Here is a 20,112-nt window from a genome sequence, read left to right as displayed (position 1 = left end):
GACTTGCTTTTTTCTTTCTTACTTTTTATCCTTTCTTTATTTCCTTCGTTCTTTCTCTCCCTCACCGCCTTTCTGTGGACCGTGATAGTGATCCACTGTTCTGTGGACAGTGATCCTTTATTGTCTCTTCCTTTATCTTCTTTCTCTTGATTGTCTCCATACTTCCTGCTTCATATTCTTTCTCTCTATTCTTCCCTCATCCCTTCTCTTCTCTATCCCCATACTCCCTCTCTGCAGTCCCGTCCTCCGGCTATCTTCTTTTTCCTCTTTGCCTCCACTTTCTCTCCTTTACCGGTATACATATGGTAATACATATGTATATATATTATATATGCCATACAATATGACTACATCAGGCAGGCATGCACTGCCAGAACAACACACAGAGAACCCAGAACCTCAGTACCCAGCGGCATTAGTCCCCACAGAATACCTCTCATTAGCATTACAATCCAGGCAATATTCAGTCGATCCAACATAAAGACATAACCACTGAAGAGGAACAAAAGTACATCTGTCTCTCAGACTCATCTTCTTTAGGTAGGAGCAACTTACCTGTAGCATCACTGGTTGCTTCTTCAGAATAAGAAACATTTTCAACATTGGTGCATTCCTGACTCCAGCTCTGGAATCCAGTTCCCACCAACCACTGAGTCCAGTCTGGGACTTCCCCTATGCCAGCCAGTGACGTCATCCTGGGCAATTGATATGGTTTGTATACACTCTATGTATTTCATTATTTCCTTTTTATTGGATTATTAATATTTCATTAAAGAAGTTTAATTACTTCTAAACTCATACATCTCTTTATCTCTCCTCCTCCTCTCCATGTGCAAGAGGTGGGGGGAGAGCATCTGTCACCAGTCATTCACCAATTTGGCCAACACCATGACACAGGGAAAGCAGAACGCACACCCGAAAGCTAAGGACATTCTCTCAACGTAAACCTCAGCTCAAGAGAATGGAAAAGACATGCCCTACACTGATGCCAAATGGCACAAAACTCTGCAACCAGGCAGCTGCAAAATTCTGCCGTCTGCATCTCATCCACCATTACCAACACATTGCCAATGTGAGAGAAGAAAAACAAAAGGGGTGGGAATTTTGGCTGAGAGTAGCTAACCAAAGGAATCCATTCCACTGGTTTGAAACACAAGGCTTGCCAACATCTTGAATACAAAAAGCACTTCTTCCCCTGCCTAGCAAGGCAAAGAGATGAGCAGAGAGATGAACAAGGAGAGCTTTACGGAGGACAAAGTGATCCAAACTTCAAAACCCACCTATATGACCAATAACATAACACGTTCAGGAGCAAATGATTAAAGGAACCTATGGCAGATGTCTTCACATCACATAGGAATACCACAGAGGACAAAAGGGTGCAGGGATGTGCAGAACTTCTGGAGGACCTGAGAGGATCCTGAGGAATCAGCTCTGCACATCAGGCCTCTTCTCAAGGTTTTCTATGGGCATCTTCTACAACACGCCATGGGAAATGAGATCTCCAGTGATGCGGACGTTCTCCACTCCTTCCCCAATGACACAGACCTTTACACAGACATCTGGCATCCCCATTTCCATCAGGCAAGATTCTTCCCCACTCAAAGTCATCCTCCCAGGGACACATGCCCAGGCCCTACATTGTGCAACTAGAAGCGTCACTGACACAATACCCAGACATTGCTCCATCACAATAAAATGCCCCAACATCACTCTGAGCATCACCCAGGCCTTTGCACATCCTCACCTTCTCTCATGCTCAGCACAAAGAATGGATGGACAGAGGCAAAGGCACTCACTCTCTGGCAGACTCTTCCCAGATGCCTGAGCTTCACCTGAAATACTTTCTGCCTTTTCAGCATTTTCAGGTGCAAACTCTACAGACCTGCACGTTACTGTTCATAAAGATTCTGTGATTAGAGCTGTGAAAGAGCTGTGACAGCTCAGATCTCAGACCACACAGATTATATTCTTCAAGAGAACCACACCAAACACTGATATGCAAGCACACTCACAATATCAACAGGGTGGGAAAATCCGTACCATAGAAAACCAGAGCTGGGCTGTTCTGCAGGGTTTGGTGTGTACGTGCATGTATCAGAATGAGCCATGTGTAATAGGACACAGCATATCTACCAAGTGCAAATGCAAGTGCACACGTAGGAGAAGTCAGGAGCACAAAGATTATACTCAAGATTATACTCACCTCTTCACCTCCTCCTTTACGAATTCTGCCTTAGGAGGAGAAACGAATCAGCATGGCAACATCAATGTCTCTGGAAGCTCCTGTACGTGCCCACCACAACACCAGGACAGCAGATTGCGGGGCTACAACCACACAACACTCTTCCCAAAACAAGAGGGAAAAGGTCCAGCAGACAGTAATTAGCAGTCTGCATGTCACCCCTCTTACCAATACATTGCCCGCATCATGCCGACAGCAGCACAAGGGACTTTCTCTCATGGGAGATATTAAGAACCTGAAAGGACTTTGGCAGCATTTCAATTTCAGGTTCTATCTCAACATCGAGAAGGCCTCCAACCCTAGACACTTGGGAGTCTGGGAAAGGATCCTGGGAAAGAAAACTAAGTAACCATCCTGCCTCATGCTTCCTTCTAGGCATCCCCCATGCCCCACTCTGGGACAGGTGTTCTCAAGACAAGCACATCATCTCCCATTCTTCTCTTCTTATGACATGCCTCATCATTTCCCCAAGGATTTACGTAGTGTTTCTAACAACAGAACACCACAGCTGGGCTGCCGTGAAGGGTTTGGTGTGTACCTGCACATATCAGAATGAGGTAATATTGACAAAGGACACACTATCATTACAGATGCCACCTGTGCAAGTGACTAAGGTTAAGGTTAAGTCACACGCCCAAAGGTCACCCCCACTTCATTACCTCCCCTTACAGATCCTGCCTTAGGAGGATCAAGAAACCATGACGGCAATATCAACAGATGCAGAAGCTCCTGTACATGCCCACCACAACACCAGGACAGCAGATTGAACTGCTACACACTCACAACACCTTTCCCAAAACAAGAGGGAAAAGGTCCATCACGCAGTATTCATCAGCAGCATCTCAGCCCTTCTTACCAACATACTGCCTACATCAGGCCGCAAGCAGCATGAGAGACTGCCTCTGGTGAGAGATATACATAACCTCAAAGGACATTGTGGGCATTTCAATACCACATACTATCTCAAGACCCAGAAGGCCTCCAACACCAGACCCTATGGAGCCTCGGAAAGAATCCTGCAAAAGAACACAATGTGCCCATCCTGCCTCATGATTTCCTCTAGGCATCCTCTGTTCCCCACTCTGGGACATGCTCAACACACACACATCATATCACATTACTCTCTTCTCATGGCATGGCCCACAGTCTTCCCAAGGATTTCCAGTTCCCTCACACAAGGCTTCCCAGTGCTCAACGTTACCATTCAAATCAAGAAATGCCCAGACCCTACTCAGTGACACTGCCACATTCAACTCCACCGCATGCCACAGTGCCCCTTCCCATCTCAACACTCTATCTGAGTTTTGCTCACCCTTCCCATCAATGAGACCACCATAAAAAACATTCAGATGGTATTGTATACATGGTGTCCAGCAAACTCTCGGCAGATGACCCTTCACGTTTGGCAATGCTTCAGCAATTTCAAAGGGGAACATTACAGACCTGAGAACAATACTCCTTGTAGAGGTCATGTTGGCACAACTCTAATGGCAACGGGCACTGATTTCATGATGAGAGAAACCAACCCACATGTTGAAGAGAACACCGATCTAGTAGATGATATCTACTGTGTAGCACAATGGGTTAAGCGACTTTTTTGTGGTTGGAAAGAGAATTTGAGGCTATTTGTAAGGGTGTTGCTATAAATGCAAATAATGAAAGAATATGAAAACAGGTCAGTGTATGTCAAGACAATAGTCCAGCCAGAAACAAAAGTTCACAACCCGGGTAGGAGAGTGGGAGAAGAAATAGAAAGTTCCCGTTTCTAACACCTTGGGTCGTACTCCTCTGACTAAACACTTTCTACTACTAACTTTGGTTACAATATACTTGGAAAAAGAACACAGGAAAATTCCACAACGACTTCCCAATGTTCATAATGACTCCAATGGGTCAAAGAACAGGGAGAAATTAGAGCATTGGAAGAGAAAACCCATGACAAGTCCCAATTGTGCAAAAGTCTATTGCAGACGAGAACGAAAGGAGGACAGAGAATAAACCACATCTAATATCAGCACGGTCAGCAGTCAGCGAAGGCAATAAAACACGAAAGAGTGCTTGGGGGACTGTCACCACCACAGCCTGTGTCTCTTGCACTCCTTCAGCAAGCTCGGGTGGAAATGCCACACACCAGTAAAGACAGAGCGTCTGCAAACCTGACCTCGTGGAACCTCTCATCGTAATCGGCCGTCATTTTACTCTACAGAAACACAACTCACCCACAACACCGAACCTCAGCTGCGGACTGTAACTGCTGCTGGGTGTGTCAAATCTTTCTTTATCTTTCCCCAGAAACAAGGGGCGGGAAGCTGCGGCAAGGACGCAAAGGGAGGTGCTCTCATTAACAGGTCCCATTCACATTATTAAGCACCCGACAGCCACCCACCACCCGCGGGATGAGACCCCCCTCCCAACAGCGACTGCCCAGGGGACGGGACAGGAGGGTTAGAAGGGGCGAGAGGCGAGAAAGGGAGGGCCACTGACCGTGTCCAGGAGAGCGGGCGCCTCCGGATTCGACTCCTTCGCCGCGGGGACGGGCGGCGGCGGCGCCGGCGGGAAGTTGGGGCTGAAAACCATCAGGTCGCTCTTGCCCGCGCCGTCCGCCACGCACAGGCTCCGGCTCTGCCGCTGCGAGTACGACCAGCTCCCCACTTCGCTGGCACACACCAGCGTCGCCGCACCGGGCCCCGACAGCACGGCCGCCCGCGGCGCCCACCGCGACGCCACGTACAGCACCACCGCCAGCAGGAACAGGCTCGACACCGCGCAGATCGCCACCACCAGCCACACGTTCGTCGCCGCAGACGACGACACCGACGCGCCGCCCTCCGCCGGACGCAGCCCTACCCCCGACAATGACGAGCCCGCGGCCGCCAGCGCCGCCTCGCCGCCCTCCACCAGCGACACGCTCAGCGTGGCCGTGGCCGAGAGCGACGGCTCCCCGTGGTCACGCACCACGATCACCAGCCGCTGCCGCGGGCCGTCCGCCTCCTCCAGCGCCCGCGCCGTGCTCACCTCGCCGCTGTACAGCCCCACGCGGAACGGGCCCTTCCCCCGCGGCTCCCACAGCTCGTAGCGCAGCCACGCGTTGTAGCCCGAGTCCGCGTCCACCGCCCGGATCTTCGCCACCACCTGCCCCGCCGGCGTCCCCCACGACGCCCACGCCCACACCGACCCCGACGCCGCCTCTGCCGACGACCCGGACCACGCGCCGCCGCCCGACGCCGGCAGCAGCGCCGGCGCGTTGTCGTTCTCGTCCACCACGAAGACCTGCACCGTGGCGTTGCCGCACAGCGACGGCTCCCCCGCGTCCACCGCACGCACCTCGAACTGCAGCACCTGCACCTCCTCGTAGTCCAACGGCCGCAGCGCCCACAGCCGCCCGCTCTCCGCGTCCACCGACACGTAGCTCGACGCCGACCGCCACCCCCCGCCCGACGACGCGCCCCCGACACCGCCCTCCCACACCGAGTAGCTCACGCGCCCGTTGCCCGCCTCGTCCGGGTCCCGCGCCCACACACGCGCCAGCTCCGCGCCCGCCGCGTTGTTCTCCCGCGCCAGCACCGTGTACACCGCCTGCGCGAACGCCGGCGCGTTGTCGTTCACGTCCGACACCGGCACACGCACCCCGCGACTGGCGCGCAGCGGCGGCGACCCGCCGTCCTCCGCACGCACCTCCACCTCGTACTCCGACACCCGCTCCCGGTCCAGCGCCTCCCGCAGCACCAGCGAGTACGACCCCGCGAACGTCGACACCAGACCGAACGGCGACGCCGGCCACACCGCGCACCGCACGCGCCCGTTCGACCCCGAGTCCCGGTCCGACACGCTCAGCAGCGCCACCACCGTCCCCATCGCCGCGTCCTCCGACACCGGCACCGACAGCGACGTCACCCACACCTCCGGCGCGTTGTCGTTCACGTCCAACACCTCCAGCTCCACGCTACAGTGGCCCGACAGCGGGGGCGTCCCCTTGTCTCTCGCTTCGATCTCCAGGTCATACGACTGTACGTCTTCAAAATCCAGTTCACCGGCAGTCCGTATTTCCCCGGAATTTCTATCAATTATGAAAAGGTCCTGAACTTTGGCAGGCATCGTATCGCTAAACGAATAATATACCTCCTGATTAATTCCCTCATCATTGTCTGTCGCTGTTAGCTGCAGAAACACAGTTCCCGGGGGAATATTCTCCTGCAGCTGCACTTGATACACCGACTGGTTGAACTGGGGCGCATTGTCGTTGGCATCCAGCACCGAGATCAACAACTCCATCGTGCCCGTCAGCGACGGACGGCCACCGTCACTCGCCGTCAACACCAAACGGTGCACAGGCAAAGTCTCGCGGTCCAGAGATTTCTTTAATACGAGGACTAGCGACACTTTGTTTTCATTTTTAGATTTCACTTCCAAACCGAAATTGTCGCTGGGGCTGAGTGTATAGGAGAGCTGCGCGTTGGCTCCGATATCTGCATCCGACGCGCCCTCCAGCGGGAACCGGGACCCCGGCACGGTGGTTAATTCAGCCATGCTGAGGTTTTTACGGGCGGCGGGGAAGAGCGGGGCGTTGTCGTTGATGTCGGTCACCTCCAGCTCCACGTGGAAGACGCGCAGCGGCCGCTCCACCAGCACCTCCAGGCGCAGGGCGCACGGCGCGCTCTTCCCGCACAGCTCCTCCCGGTCCAGACGCGAGCTCACCACCAGCGCCCCGCTCGCCCCGCTCACCTCCACGCTCGCACGACGGCCCTGCGACACCAGGCGCAGGCGCCGCGACTCCGCATCGCCCGCCTCCAGGCCCAGGTCCTGCGACAGACGACCCACCACCGTCCCGGCCTTGGCTTCCTCCGGCACCGAGTACCGCACCTGACCAGCGACCAGCGCCCACGCCGCCTGCACCACCACCACCACCCGCAACACGGAACACCAACTCACGCCCATCGCCGCCGCCCAAGCAGCCGCCGCCGCCCGCACGGGCCCCGCACGGCTCCCCGCCGCCGCCCGGACGCACCGGCTCTCCTCACCGCCCCGCGCCGCCCCCCCGCGCTCACAGCCGGGCTCTCCGCCGCATCGGGGCGGAGTCGCCTCAACGCTCCCACGCCGTTTCTGAGCCTGCAGCGACACCGTGTGCTGCTCCGACGCCTCGCACGCTCCACACCGCCGACCGTGTCCCCGGACACGGGCTTGTCACGTCCTCTCCTGTGTCTTCCTCTTACCCTTTCTTTTTCTTCTTCCTCCCTTCCTCTCTTTCTTTCCTTTTCCATGCTTGCTTGCTGTTTACTTCCTTAGGTTCCTTTATTCCGTTCTTCCTCTTTCTGCCTTCCTTTCTCATTCCTACGTTTTTATAGTCGTTTTCTACTTTAGTGTCTTTCCTATTTTCTCTCTCTGTTTTCTTCTCTTTCCTTCTCTTTCATGTCTCTTTTCTTCCTTCTTCGGTTCGTTCTTACCCTTCCGTTCCCTGGTCTTTACACCCCTTTCCCTTCTTTTTCCGTCCTTCTCTCGTCTTCACCCCCGCTGACAGCTACCCAGATGCCTCCAGCACAGCGGCGGAGACCATCAAAGACGGAGCCATCAGACGGGGCGCTAATTACGGGACATCAGTGCTGGAGGTCGGTAGTCTAACCAAGGCGGAGGCTGTTAGGAACGAACGTTTTTTCTCGTTCATGATTTCTTTCCTTCTTTCCTTCTCATCTTCCTTCCCTTATTATTTCCTTGCTTCATTTATTCCGTCCTTTTTCTGTCTTTTTTTTCCATCTACCTTCTTTCCTTATGTCTTGCATTTCTGCCTTCTTGCCTTCTTTCTCTCCCTCACCACCTTTCTGTGTACAGTGATAGCATCTGTGCATGCTAGTAAACTCGCTTATCTTCCTTTCTTCATCCTCTTTCTCTCAATTGCTTGCTTCGAACTTTCTTTCTCTCTATTGCCTTTTTTTCTCTCTATTGTTCCCTCCTTCTTTCTCTTCTGTATTCCGTTATTCCTTCTCTTCTTTTTCCCATCATGGACCTCCCTTTATTTTCTTCCCTTTACCGGTATATTTTCTATGTGACTACATCACAACTGCCGCCATGGATCACAGCACATGGCCTCAGGCGAGAGCTCTTTCCTCTTCCTCACCACTTTTCATCAAGCCTTACACAGCGTCCCTGAGTACCAAGGATGCCAAGGTTCTCAGTTCCATTAACCGTGCCGATATAACATTGCTGCATGCTAGTAATACATTTGGTCCCTCCCTCTTTCCTTCTTTCCTTCCTTCCTCCCTCTCTCCCTCCCTTCCTTCTTCTTCCTCCTTTCTTTCTCCCTTGCTTCCTTTTTGCCTTGCATAGATTTCTTCCCTTCCTGCTTCCTTTCTCCTTCTTTCCTTCTTCCTTTCTCTTTCTTCCTCTCTTCTGTGTTCTTTTTCTATTTTCTCTCTCCTCCTTCTTGTCTTTCTCTTCCTTTTTCTTTTCTTCTCTGTCCTCTCCTTATCTTGCTTCCCGTTCTCTTCTCCTTCCACCCTTCTCTCTTCTTTTCCCCCTTTAACAAAATATTTTCCACATCACTACATCACACTTTCTCTGAAGCATAGAAATGCCCTTGACAAGAGTTATTCCCCTACCCTTCCGCCTTCCATGCCTCCACATGGGGAACAAGCTTCCCACTTTGCTATGGTCTATGCAATACAGACAGACTGCCCCTGCATGTCCCCATTTCTTCTAAAGGAAGACAACAACCTTCAGCCTCCAGTCCACTCAACGACCCACCAAATAACACAGCAAGGCAATCATATGGCAAAGAACACCTCTGCTACACCACAACAGAACCCACCACCCTCGGAAACACAAGCCCCACGTACTTGGACATCCGCGCAAATAGGTTTCAATGAGCATAAACAACTTAAGGGAGTCTTTCCTTCAGGCACTCAAACCCATCACAGACCAGCATGAAAATCCTCCAAGATGGTATCTGAGGGAAGAGCTGTTCCTCTGGCCTCATTTTCCACCTGCACGTTGAATGGCAAGCTCTTGCTGTCTCGTTCAGGCAGGCATGCACTGCCAGAACAACACAACAAGACCCTCAGTACCCAGGGACATTAGCCCCTGAGAATACCGGTCCTTCATCAGCATGAAACACAGCCAGACAAAAGCCACCAAGGTAACACCATGACATTTTCACTGAGAACATCCCCACAACACCCAACACATCCACCCAGAGAAATGCACTGCGATCCCTCCTCCCTCCATGCTTGCTGCCATCTGCTCACACTGTGCCTGCAAGTGGAAGGAAAGGAACAAGGGCAGGCAGTGGTGCTTTGCTGCTCCAAGCCTACAGACTTTAAAATCCAGGCAATATTTTATCCACCCAACATAAAGATAACACCACTGAACAGGAATAAAAGTACACCTGTCTCTCAAACGCACCTTCTTAAGGTATCATTGACCTACCTGGCTGCTTCTTCAGAATAACAAGCATGTTCAAGACAGGAGAATTGGTTCCAAGGGACATTTCCTTTAATATTATCAGAGACTTCTGGGGGACCGGAACAGAAAAAAATCGGTTCTGCAGAAGCCTTGAAATCACTGGACAGTGTGTAATGCTCCCTTATGCACTTCTGTCACAGAGGAAGTAGAAGGGACACCTGAAAGCTAAGGACATTCTCTCAACTTCAACCTCAGCTCAAGAGAATCAAAAAGCCGTTCCCCACACTGATGCCAAACGGCACAAAGCTCTACAAGCAGGCAGCTGCAAAATTCTGCCGTCTGCATCTCATCCACTGTTACCAACACATTGCCAATGTGAGAGAAGAAAAACTAAAAGGGTGGGAATTTTGGCTGAGAGTAGCTAACCAAAGGAATCCATTCCACTGGTTTGAAACACAAGGCTTGCCAACATCTTGAATACAAAAAGCACTTCCCCTGCCTAGCAAGGCAGAGAGATGAGCAGGGAGATGAACAAGGAGAGCTTTACAGAGGACAAAGTGATCCAAATTTCAAAACCCACCTCTTTGACTAACAACATAACATATTCAGGAGCAAATGATTAAAGAAACCTATGGCAGATGTCTTCACATCACATAGGAATACAACGGAGGACAAAAGGGTGCAGGGATGTGCAGAACTTCTGGAGGACCTGAGAGGATCCTGAGGAATCAGCTCTGCACATCAGGCCTCTTCTCAAGGTTTTCTATGGGCATCTTCTACGACACGCCATGGGAAATGAGATCTCCAGTGATGCGGACGTTCTCCACTCCTTCCACAATGACACAGACCATTACACAGACACCCAGCGTCTCCATTTCCATCAGGCAAGACTCTTCCCCACTCAAAGTCATCCTCCCAGGGACACATGCCCAGGCACTACTCTGGGCCACTAGGAGCATCACTGACACAATACCCAGACATTGCTCCACCACAATAACATGCCCCAGCTCTCAACACCACTCTGAGCATCACCCAGGCCTTCGCATATGCTCACCTTCCCTCATCATCGGCACAAAGAACATATGGACAGATGCCAAGGCACTCACTGTCTGGCAGACTCTTCCCAGATGCCTGAGCTTCACCTGAAATACTTTCTGCCTTTTCAGCATTTTCAGGTGCAAACTCTACAGAGCTGCACATTACTGTTCATAAAGATTCTGTGATTAGAGCTGTGAAAGAGCTGTGACAGCTCAGATCTCAGACCACACAGATTATATTCTTCAAGAGAACCACACCAAACACCAATGTGCAAGCTCACTCAGAATAGCAACTGGGTGGGAAAATTTGTACCATAGAAAAGCAGAGCTGGGCTGCTCTGCAGGGTTATGCAGGAATGCACACGCATCAGAATGAGCCAAGAGTAATAGGACGCACCATCTCTTCTGAGGCCACCCGTGCAAGTGCACAAGTAGGGGAATTCAGGAGCACAAAGATTATACTCATCCCTTCATGCCCCTTTACAAATCGGGCCGTAGGAGGAGAAAGGAATTGTCATGGCAACATCAATGGTTCTGGAAGATTCTGTTAATGCCCATTACAACACCAGGACAGCAGACTGCAGTACTACAAACCCACTACACTTTTTCACAATACAAGAGGGAAAAGAAAAGCTCCATCACACTGTATCCAGCAGTCTCCATATCACTCCCTCTCACCACACATCACGTCTGTTAGGCCGACAGCAGCACAGGGGACTTTCTCTGGTGGGAGATATTCATAACATCAAAAGACATTACGGGCATTTCAATACCACATTTTATCTCAAGATCACAAAGGCCTCCAGCTCCAGACCCTTGGAGCCTCAGAAAGGATCCTGAAAAAGAACACTCTGTGCCCACCCTGCATCATGCTTTCCTCTAGTCACCCTCCTATTCATCACTCTGGGACATGTCTTCTCAAGGCAAGCACATCATCTCCCATTCTTGTCTTCTTATGACATGCCTCATCATTTTTCACAAGGTTTTACGTAGCATTTCTATGATAGAATACGAGGGCTGGGTTGCTGTGCAGAGTTTGGTGTATACCTGCACATATCAGAATCAGATTGTTTTGACAAGAGGATACACCATCATTGGTGATGCCACCTGCGCAAGTGACTAAGTATAAGGTTAAGTCACAGGCCCAAAGGTCACACCCTCCTCCTTACCTTCCCGTGGGCTTATGACATGGCCCATGGTTTTCTCAAGGATTTCCAGTTCTCTCACACAAGGCTTCCCACTGCTCAAGGTTACTTTCACATCACAAAATGACTGGGCCCTATTCTGTGACACTGACACATTCGCCTCTGCCACATGCCACAGTTCCCTTTCCCACCTCAACGCTCAAGCTGACTTTTCATACCCTCATTGGAATATCAATGAGAGCACCAGAAAAAACATACAGATGGAATCATAAACTCTCTGCAGAGGACCCTTCATGTCTGGCAATGCTTCAGCAATTTCAGAGGAAAATGTAACATGACTTTTGTAGAGAACATGTCAGGACAACTCTAATGGAAATGGGCATTGATTTCACACTGAGAGAGGCCAATCCGCTTCTTGACAAGAACACCAATCCAGCAGACGATATCTACTGTGTAGCACAATTGGGTTGAGAGGGGTTTTGTTGTTGAAAAGAGAATTTCCAGGCAATTTTTAAGGCTGTTACTACTAATGCAAATAATGAAAGAATATCAGTGTACATCAAGCCACCAGTCCAGTCAGGAATGCAAGTTCACAGAACATTGTGGGCGTGTCAGTACCGCACGCTATCTCAAGACACAGAAGGGCTCCAACTTCAGACACCCTGGGAGCCTGTGAGAGGATCCTGGGCAGGAAGATTCGGTGCCCTTCCTGCCTCATGCACCCCTCTAGGCATCCTCCATTCCCCATTCTGGGATGTGTGTTCTCAAGACAAATAGATCATCTCCCACTATTGCCTTATGACATGGACCATGGTCTTCCCAAGGATTTTCAGTTCCTTCACACAAGTCTTCCCACTGCTCAAGGTCGCCCTTCACAACAAGAGATGGACATGCCCTACTCCCACATTTACCTCTGCAACATGACACAGTTTCCTTTCCCACCTCAGGGCTCACTCCAGATTTTGCAGACCCTTCCCAGCAATGAGACCACCATAAAAAAACATATAGATGGTGGTGTCATTTAGACCACGTCCAGCAGACTCTCTAATTTTTCTAAAGGTGATATCAGAATAGCTCTAAATGACAATGGCATTCACAGAATCATGGAACTGTCTAGGTTGGAAGGGACCTTTCAGATCATCGAGTCCAACCCTTAACCTAACACTCACAAAAACCATCATGAAACCATATCTCTAAGCACTACAGCTACCCATCTTTCAAATACTCCCAGGGATGATGATTCCACCACTTCCCTGGGCAGCCTGTTCCAATGCTTAATAACCCTTTCAGTCTAAACATTTTTCTTAATATCTAATCTAAACTTACCCTGGCACAACTTGAGGCCGTCTCCTCTTGTCCTATCACCTGTTACTTAGGAGAAGAGACTGAGCTCCCCCTCGCTACAGGTCATTGTAGAGAGCAAAAGGTCTTCCCTCAGCCTCCTTTTCTCCAGGATACACAACCCCACTCCCTCAGCCACACCTCATAAGACTTGTTCTCCAGACCCCTCACAACCTTCATTGCCCTTCTCTGGACACGATCCAGCACCTCAATGTCTTTCTTGTTGTGAGGGGCCCAAAACTGGACACAGCACTCCAGGTGGGGCCTTACCAGTGCCGAGTACAGAGGGACGATCACTTCCATAGCCCTCCTGACATTATTCCCAATGCCAGCCAGGAGGCTCTTCGCCTTCTTGGCCACCCAGGCACACTGCTGGCTCACATTCAGCCAGCAGTAAACCAACACCCCCAGGTCCTTTTCTGCCAGGCAGCTCTCCAGCCACTCTGCCCCAAGCCTCTAGTGCTGCATGGGGTTGCTGTAATCCAAGAACAGGACGTGGCACTTGGCCTTGTTCAACCTCATGCCATCGGCCTCAGCCCATCAATCCAGCCTGTCCACATCCCTCTGCAGAGCCTTTCTACACTCAAGCAGGTCCACGCTCCCGCCCAACTTGGTGTTGGCTGCAAACTTACTGAGGGTGCTCTCGATCCCCTCGTCCAGATCATTCATAAAGATATAAAGAGAACAGGCCCCAGTACCAAGACCTGCGGAACACCACTCGTGACCCACTGACAACTGGATTTAACTCCGTTCACCACCACTCTCTGCGCCCGGCCCTCCAGCCACTTTTTTACCCAGCGCAGAGTCCTCCCTCCTTGGGAGGATTACAAGAATGCCACCAGAGCGTGCAGGGATGAAACAAGGAAAGCCAAGGCCGCCTTGGAATTAGACCTGGCTAGGGACATCAAGCACAACAAAAAGAGCTTCTACAAGTATATTGGAAGCAAAAGGAAGACCAGAGAAGTTGTAGGCCCACTGCTGAATGAGGCAGGAGTCATGGTGACGGAGGACGTGGAGAAGGCAGAGTTACTGAATGCCTTCTTTGCTTCGGTCTTTTCTGCTCGGCCCAGCCCTCAGGAGTCCCAGGCATTGAATAAAGTAACAGGGAAAGAAGACGACTTCCCTTGGGTTGAGGAGGAGCGAGTGAGGGACCAATTAGATCATCTAGATATTCACAAGTCCATGGGCCCTGATGGGATGCACCCGAGAGTGCTGAGGGAGCTGGCAGAAGTCATTGCTGGGCCGCTCTCCATCATCTTTGAAAAGTCCTGGAGAACAGGCGAGGTGCCTGCGGACTGGAGGAAAGCCAATGTCACTCCAGTCTTCAAGAAAGGCAAGAAGGAGGAGCTGGGGAACTACAGGCCGGTCAGCCTCACCTCCATCCCTGGAAAGATGATGGAACAGCTCATTCTGGGTGTCATCTCAAGGCACGTGGAGGAAAGGAAAGCTATCAGAAGTACTCAGCATGGATTCACCAAGGGGAAATCATGTCTGACTAACCTGATAGCCTTCTACGATGGCATGACTAGATGGATAGATGAGGGGAGGGCGGTAGATGTGGTCTACCTTGACTTAAGCAAGGCGTTTGACACGGTCTCCCACAGCATCCTCATAGGGAAGCTTAGGAAGTGTGGGTTAGATGAATGGACCGTGGGGTGGATAGAAAACTGGTTGAAAGATAGAGCTCAGAGGGTTGTGATTAGGGGCACAGAGTCTAGTTGGAGACCAGTGACGAGTGGTGTTCCCCAGGGGTCAGTACTGGGTCCAGTCCTGTTCAACATATTCATCAATGACCTGGATGAGGGGATAGAGTGCACCCTCAGCAAGTTTGCTGATGACACCAAGCTGGGTGGGGTGGCTGACACACCGGAAGGCTGTGCCGCCATACAGAGAGACCTGGACAGGTTGGAGATCTGGGCAGAGAGAAACCTTATGAAGTTCAACAAGGGCAAGTGTAGGGTGCTGCACCTGGGGAGGAACAACCCCATGCACCAGTACAGGTTGGGTGCTGACCTGCTGGAGAGCAGCTCTGTGGAAAGAGACCTGGGAGTCCTGGTGGACAACAGGATGACCATGAGTCAGCAATGTGCCCTTGTGGCCAAGAAGGCCAATGGCATCCTGGGGTGCATCAAGAGGAGCGTGGCCAGCAGGTCAAGGGAGGTCATCCTCCCCCTCTACTCTGCCTTGGTGAGGCCGCACCTGGAGTACTGTGTCCAGTTCTGGGCTCCCCGGTTCAAGAGGGACGGGGAACTGCTGGAAAGGGTGCAGCGGAGGGCTACAAAGATGATTAGGGGACTGGAACACCTCTCTTATGAGGAAAGGCTGAGGGATTTGGGTCTCTTCAGTCTGGAAAAAAGACGTCTGAGGGGTGACCTTATCAACGCTTATAAATACTTAAAGGGTGGGTGTCAGGACGATGGGGCGCGGCTCTTTTCAGTGGTGCCCGGGGACAGGACAAGAGGCAATGGGCACAAACTGGAACATAGGAAGTTCCACCTAAACATGAGGAGGAACTTCTTTACCCTGAGGGTGGCAGAGCACTGGAACAGGCTGCCCAGAGAGGTGGTGGAGTCTCCAACTCTGGAGACATTCAAAATCCACCTGGACGTGTTCCTGTGTAACCTGCTCTAGGTGACCCTGCTCTGGCAGGGGGGTTGGACTAGATGATCTCCAGAGGTCCCTTCCAACCCTATGATTCTATGATTCTATGATTCTAAGCCATGGGCAGACAGTTTCTCCAGCAGAATGCTGTGGGAAACCCTATCAAAGGCTTTACATAAGTCGAGATAAACAACATCCACAGCCTTTCCCTCATCCACCAAGCGGGTCACTTTGTCACAGAAGGAGATCAGGTTTGTCAAGCAGGACCTGCCTTTCATGAACCCATGCTGACTGGGCCCGATCACATGGTTGTCCTCCATGTGCCACATAATGGCACTCAGGGTGATCTGTTCCATGACCTTCCCAGGCAACAAGGTCAGACTGACAGGCCTGTACTTCCCCAGATCCTCCTTCCAGCCCTTCTTGTGGATCGGCATCATTCATTTCATGCTATGACAGAACAAAGCAAACACTGACAAGCACCCCAATTCAACAGATTCTATTGATTCTGTAGGAGACTTTGGGGTTTGGGGTTTTGTTATCAGGGGATTTGTTTGTTGGTTGGTAGGGCTTTTGTGTTAAAAAGAAGGTTTACGGGTCTCTTGTGACGGTGTGGCTGCAGATACAAATCCTGAAAAACATCATAAAAGCCAGCGTACATCATGCCACTTCTCTGGTCAGGAACACGAGTCCACAAACATTCCCATCAGTGAGAGCACCATAAAAAATATAGAGATGGTATCATATACACTGTGTTGAACAGACTCGCTGTAATTGACACTTCATGTTTTGCAATGCTTCAGCTATACAAGATGGAAATGTTACACACCTGGGTGCTCTGTTACACATCTGAAATGTTACACATCTATTTGTAGAAATGGTGTCAGGATAGCTCTGGCAATGGGCATAGATTTCCTTCCGTGAGAGAACAACCCAAATATTGATGAGCACAGCACTGCAATGGATAATATCTAACGTATGGGACAATTTGGGGTTTTTTTGGAAAAGAAGGTTTCCAGGGCTTCCATACGGCTGACAATGTTGATGCAAATATTGAAAGACTCTCAAAAGAGCCCTGCGTACATCATATCCCGTCACTTCTCCACACAGGAACGACAATCTATAACATGGATTGGGGCAGCAGGAAAAGAAAATTCCCCTTTCTGACACCTACCTTGGGTCACACTCCCCTCCCTGAACACTTTATTCTAGAATGTAAAGTAACAACATAGGTGGAAAAAGAACATAGGAGAAGTCCACAACGCCATCCCTACTTTCTGAAAGACTCTGGTGGGTGAATAAAAATCACAAAATCACAGCATGGGGGCAGAAGATCCTGAAGTCCAATGGTCACCCTGAGTCACAAACTTGAAAAGCACAATCAAAGAAGAGGAGGACAGAGTATTCGACGAGAAACCACAGCTGCAACCAGCACAGTCATCAGACAGCAATGGTAATAAAGCACTAAATACATCCAGGGGGACCATCACCACCACAGCCTGAAACTCTTGCACTCCTTCAGCAAGCTCGGGTGGAAATGCTACACACCAGCAAGCCGATGGCATTGCACCTCTCGTCGCAATCACACTCACACCCGCAACACTAAATCTCAGCTGCATCGGGAAAAGCTAGTGGGTGCAGCAATACACTTAACTTTTCCCCAAAAAGCAAGAGCCGAAGGGGCTGTGGCAAGGACGCGAAGGCAGATGGTCCCATTCACAGGTCCCATTCACATCCTTAAGCACCCGACAACCACCCACCGCCCCCGCGGGATGAGACACCCCTCCCAACAGCGACTGCCCAGGGGACGGGACAGAAGGGAGAAAAAGGGGAAAGGGGCGAGAAAGGGAGGGCCACTGACCGTGTCCAGGAGAGCGGGCGCCTCCGGATGCGTCTCCTTCGCCGCGGGGACGGGCGGCGGCGCCGGCGGCGGCGGGAAGTTGGGGCTGAAAACCATCAGGTCGCTCTTGCCCGCGCCGTCCGCCACGCACAGGCTCCGGCTCTGCCGCTGCGAGTACGACCAGCTCCCCACTTCGCTGGCGCACACCAGCGTCGCCGCACCGGGCCCCGACAGCACGGCCGCCCGCGGCGCCCACCGCGACGCCACGTACAGCACCACCGCCAGCAGGAACAGGCTCGACACCGCGCAGATCGCCACCACCAGCCACACGTTCGTCGCCGCAGACGACGACACCGACGCGCCGCCCTCCGCCGGACGCAGCCCTACCCCCGACAATGACGACGACGACGACGAGCCCGCGGCCGCCAGCGCCGCCTCGCCGCCCTCCACCAGCGACACGCTCAGCGTGGCCGTGGCCGAGAGCGACGGCTCCCCGTGGTCACGCACCACGATCACCAGCCGCTGCCGCGGGCCGTCCGCCTCCTCCAGCGCCCGCGCCGTGCTCACCTCGCCGCTGTACAGCCCCACGCGGAACGGGCCCTTCCCCCGCGGCTCCCACAGCTCGTAGCGCAGCCACGCGTTGTAGCCCGAGTCCGCGTCCACCGCCCGGATCTTCGCCACCACCTGCCCCGCCGGCGTCCCCCACGACGCCCACGCCCACGCCCACACCGACCCCGACCCCGGCACCGGCACCGACGCCGCCTCCGACGACGACCCGGACCACGCGCCGCCGCCCGACGCCGGCAGCAGCGCCGGCGCGTTGTCGTTCTCGTCCACCACGAAGACCTGCACCGTGGCGTTGCCGCACAGCGACGGCTCCCCCGCGTCCACCGCACGCACCTCGAACTGCAGCACCTGCACCTCCTCGTAGTCCAACGGCCGCAGCGCCCACAGCCGCCCGCTCTCCGCGTCCACCGACACGTAGCTCGACGCCGACCGCCACCCCCCGCCCGACGACGCGCCCCCGACACCGCCCTCCCACACCGAGTAGCTCACGCGCCCGTTGCCCGCCTCGTCCGGGTCCCGCGCCCACACACGCGCCAGCTCCGCGCCCGCCGCGTTGTTCTCCCGCGCCAGCACCGTGTACACCGCCTGCGCGAACGCCGGCGCGTTGTCGTTCACGTCCGACACCGGCACACGCACCCCGCGACTGGCGCGCAGCGGCGGCGACCCGCCGTCCTCCGCACGCACCTCCACCTCGTACTCCGACACCCGCTCCCGGTCCAGCGCCTCCCGCAGCACCAGCGAGTACGACCCCGCGAACGTCGACACCAGACCGAACGGCGACGCCGGCCACACCGCGCACCGCACGCGCCCGTTCGACCCCGAGTCCCGGTCCGACACGCTCAGCAGCGCCACCACCGTCCCCACCGCCGCGTCCTCCGACACCGGCACCGACAGCGACGTCACCCACACCTCCGGCGCATTGTCGTTCACGTCCAACACCTCCAGCTCCACGCTGCAGTGGCCCGACAGCGGGGGCGTCCCCTTGTCTCTCGCTTCGATCTCCAGGTCATACGACTGTACGTCTTCAAAATCCAGTTCACCGGCAGTCCGTATTTCCCCGGAATTTCTATCAATTATGAAAAGGTCCCGAACTTTGGCAGGCATCGTATCGCTAAACGAATAATATACCTCCTGATTAATTCCCTCATCATTGTCTGTCGCTGTTAGCTGCAGAAACACAGTTCCCGGGGGAGCATTCTCCTGCAGCTGCACTTTATACACGGAGTGGTTGAACTGGGGCGCATTGTCGTTGGCGTCCAGCACCGAGATCAACAGCTCCATCGTGCCCGTCAGCGACGGACGGCCACCGTCACTCGCCGTCAACACTAAACGGTGCACAGGCAAAGTCTCGCGGTCCAGCGGTTTCCTGAGCACCAGAAACAGGGATTTACTGCGCGAGTTACTGTTTTCTTCTTCTATTTTAAAATGCTCGCTGGGGCTGAGTGTATAGGAGAGCTGCGCGTTGGCTCCGATATCTGCATCCGACGCGCCCTCCAGCGGGAACCGGGACCCCGGCAGCGTGTTGAATTCCACGATGCTGAGGTTTTTGCGGGCGGCGGGGAAGAGCGGGGCGTTGTCGTTGATGTCGGTCACCTCCAGCTCCACGTGGAAGACGCGCAGCGGCCGCTCCACCAGCACCTCCAGGCGCAGGGCGCACGGCGCGCTCTTCCCGCACAGCTCCTCCCGGTCCAGACGCGAGCTCACCACCAGCGCCCCGCTCGCCCCGCTCACCTCCACGCTCGCACGACGGCCCTGCGACACCAGACGCAGGCGCCGCGACTCCGCATCGCCCGCCTCCAGGCCCAGGTCCTGCGACAGACGACCCACCACCGTCCCGGCCTTGGCTTCCTCCGGCACAGAGTACCGCACCTGACCAGCGACCAGCGCCCACGCCGCCTGCACCACCACCACCACCCGCAACACGGAACACCAACTCACGACCAT

General features: G+C 53.3%; 2 protein-coding genes across 2 annotated transcripts; both read right to left on the bottom strand.

Moving 5' to 3' along the window:
• Positions 1–4,690: 4,690 nt before the first annotated feature.
• LOC134522116 (protocadherin alpha-2-like) lies at positions 4,691–7,180 on the bottom strand. The gene has a single exon (XM_063349419.1). The coding sequence runs from the start codon at positions 7,178–7,180 to the stop codon at positions 4,691–4,693; it is 2,490 nt and encodes an 829-aa protein (XP_063205489.1).
• Positions 7,181–9,147: 1,967 nt separating this feature from the next.
• LOC134522115 (protocadherin alpha-3-like) lies at positions 9,148–20,112 on the bottom strand. The gene is made up of 4 exons (XM_063349418.1): positions 17,623–20,112; positions 16,936–16,969; positions 9,662–9,746; positions 9,148–9,268 (listed from the first exon to the last, which is right to left on the bottom strand). Exons 1-4 carry the CDS (start codon positions 20,110–20,112, stop codon positions 9,148–9,150), a joined length of 2,730 nt encoding a protein of 909 aa, XP_063205488.1.

This window comes from Chroicocephalus ridibundus, chromosome 11 (genome assembly GCF_963924245.1).
Source record: "Chroicocephalus ridibundus chromosome 11, bChrRid1.1, whole genome shotgun sequence".
Classification (NCBI taxonomy): domain Eukaryota; kingdom Metazoa; phylum Chordata; class Aves; order Charadriiformes; family Laridae; genus Chroicocephalus; species Chroicocephalus ridibundus.
This window is presented reverse-complemented; position numbering and strand designations above follow the sequence as displayed.

Bases quoted from the DNA above. Each gene is read 5' to 3' on its own strand.
- LOC134522116 (XM_063349419.1), bottom strand. From the start codon at position 7,180: ATGGGCGTGAGTTGGTGTTCCGTGTTGCGGGTGGTGGTGGTGGTGCAG.
- LOC134522115 (XM_063349418.1), bottom strand. From the start codon at position 20,112: ATGGTCGTGAGTTGGTGTTCCGTGTTGCGGGTGGTGGTGGTGGTGCAG. The intron at 16,970-17,622 runs GTCAGTGGCCCT...TTTACATTCTAG, and splicing joins CGCCCGCTCTCCTGGACACG to AATAAAGTGTTCAGGGAGGG. The intron at 9,747-16,935 runs GTAGGTGTCAGA...CCGGTCCCCCAG, and splicing joins GGAGGGGAGTGTGACCCAAG to AAGTCTCTGATAATATTAAA.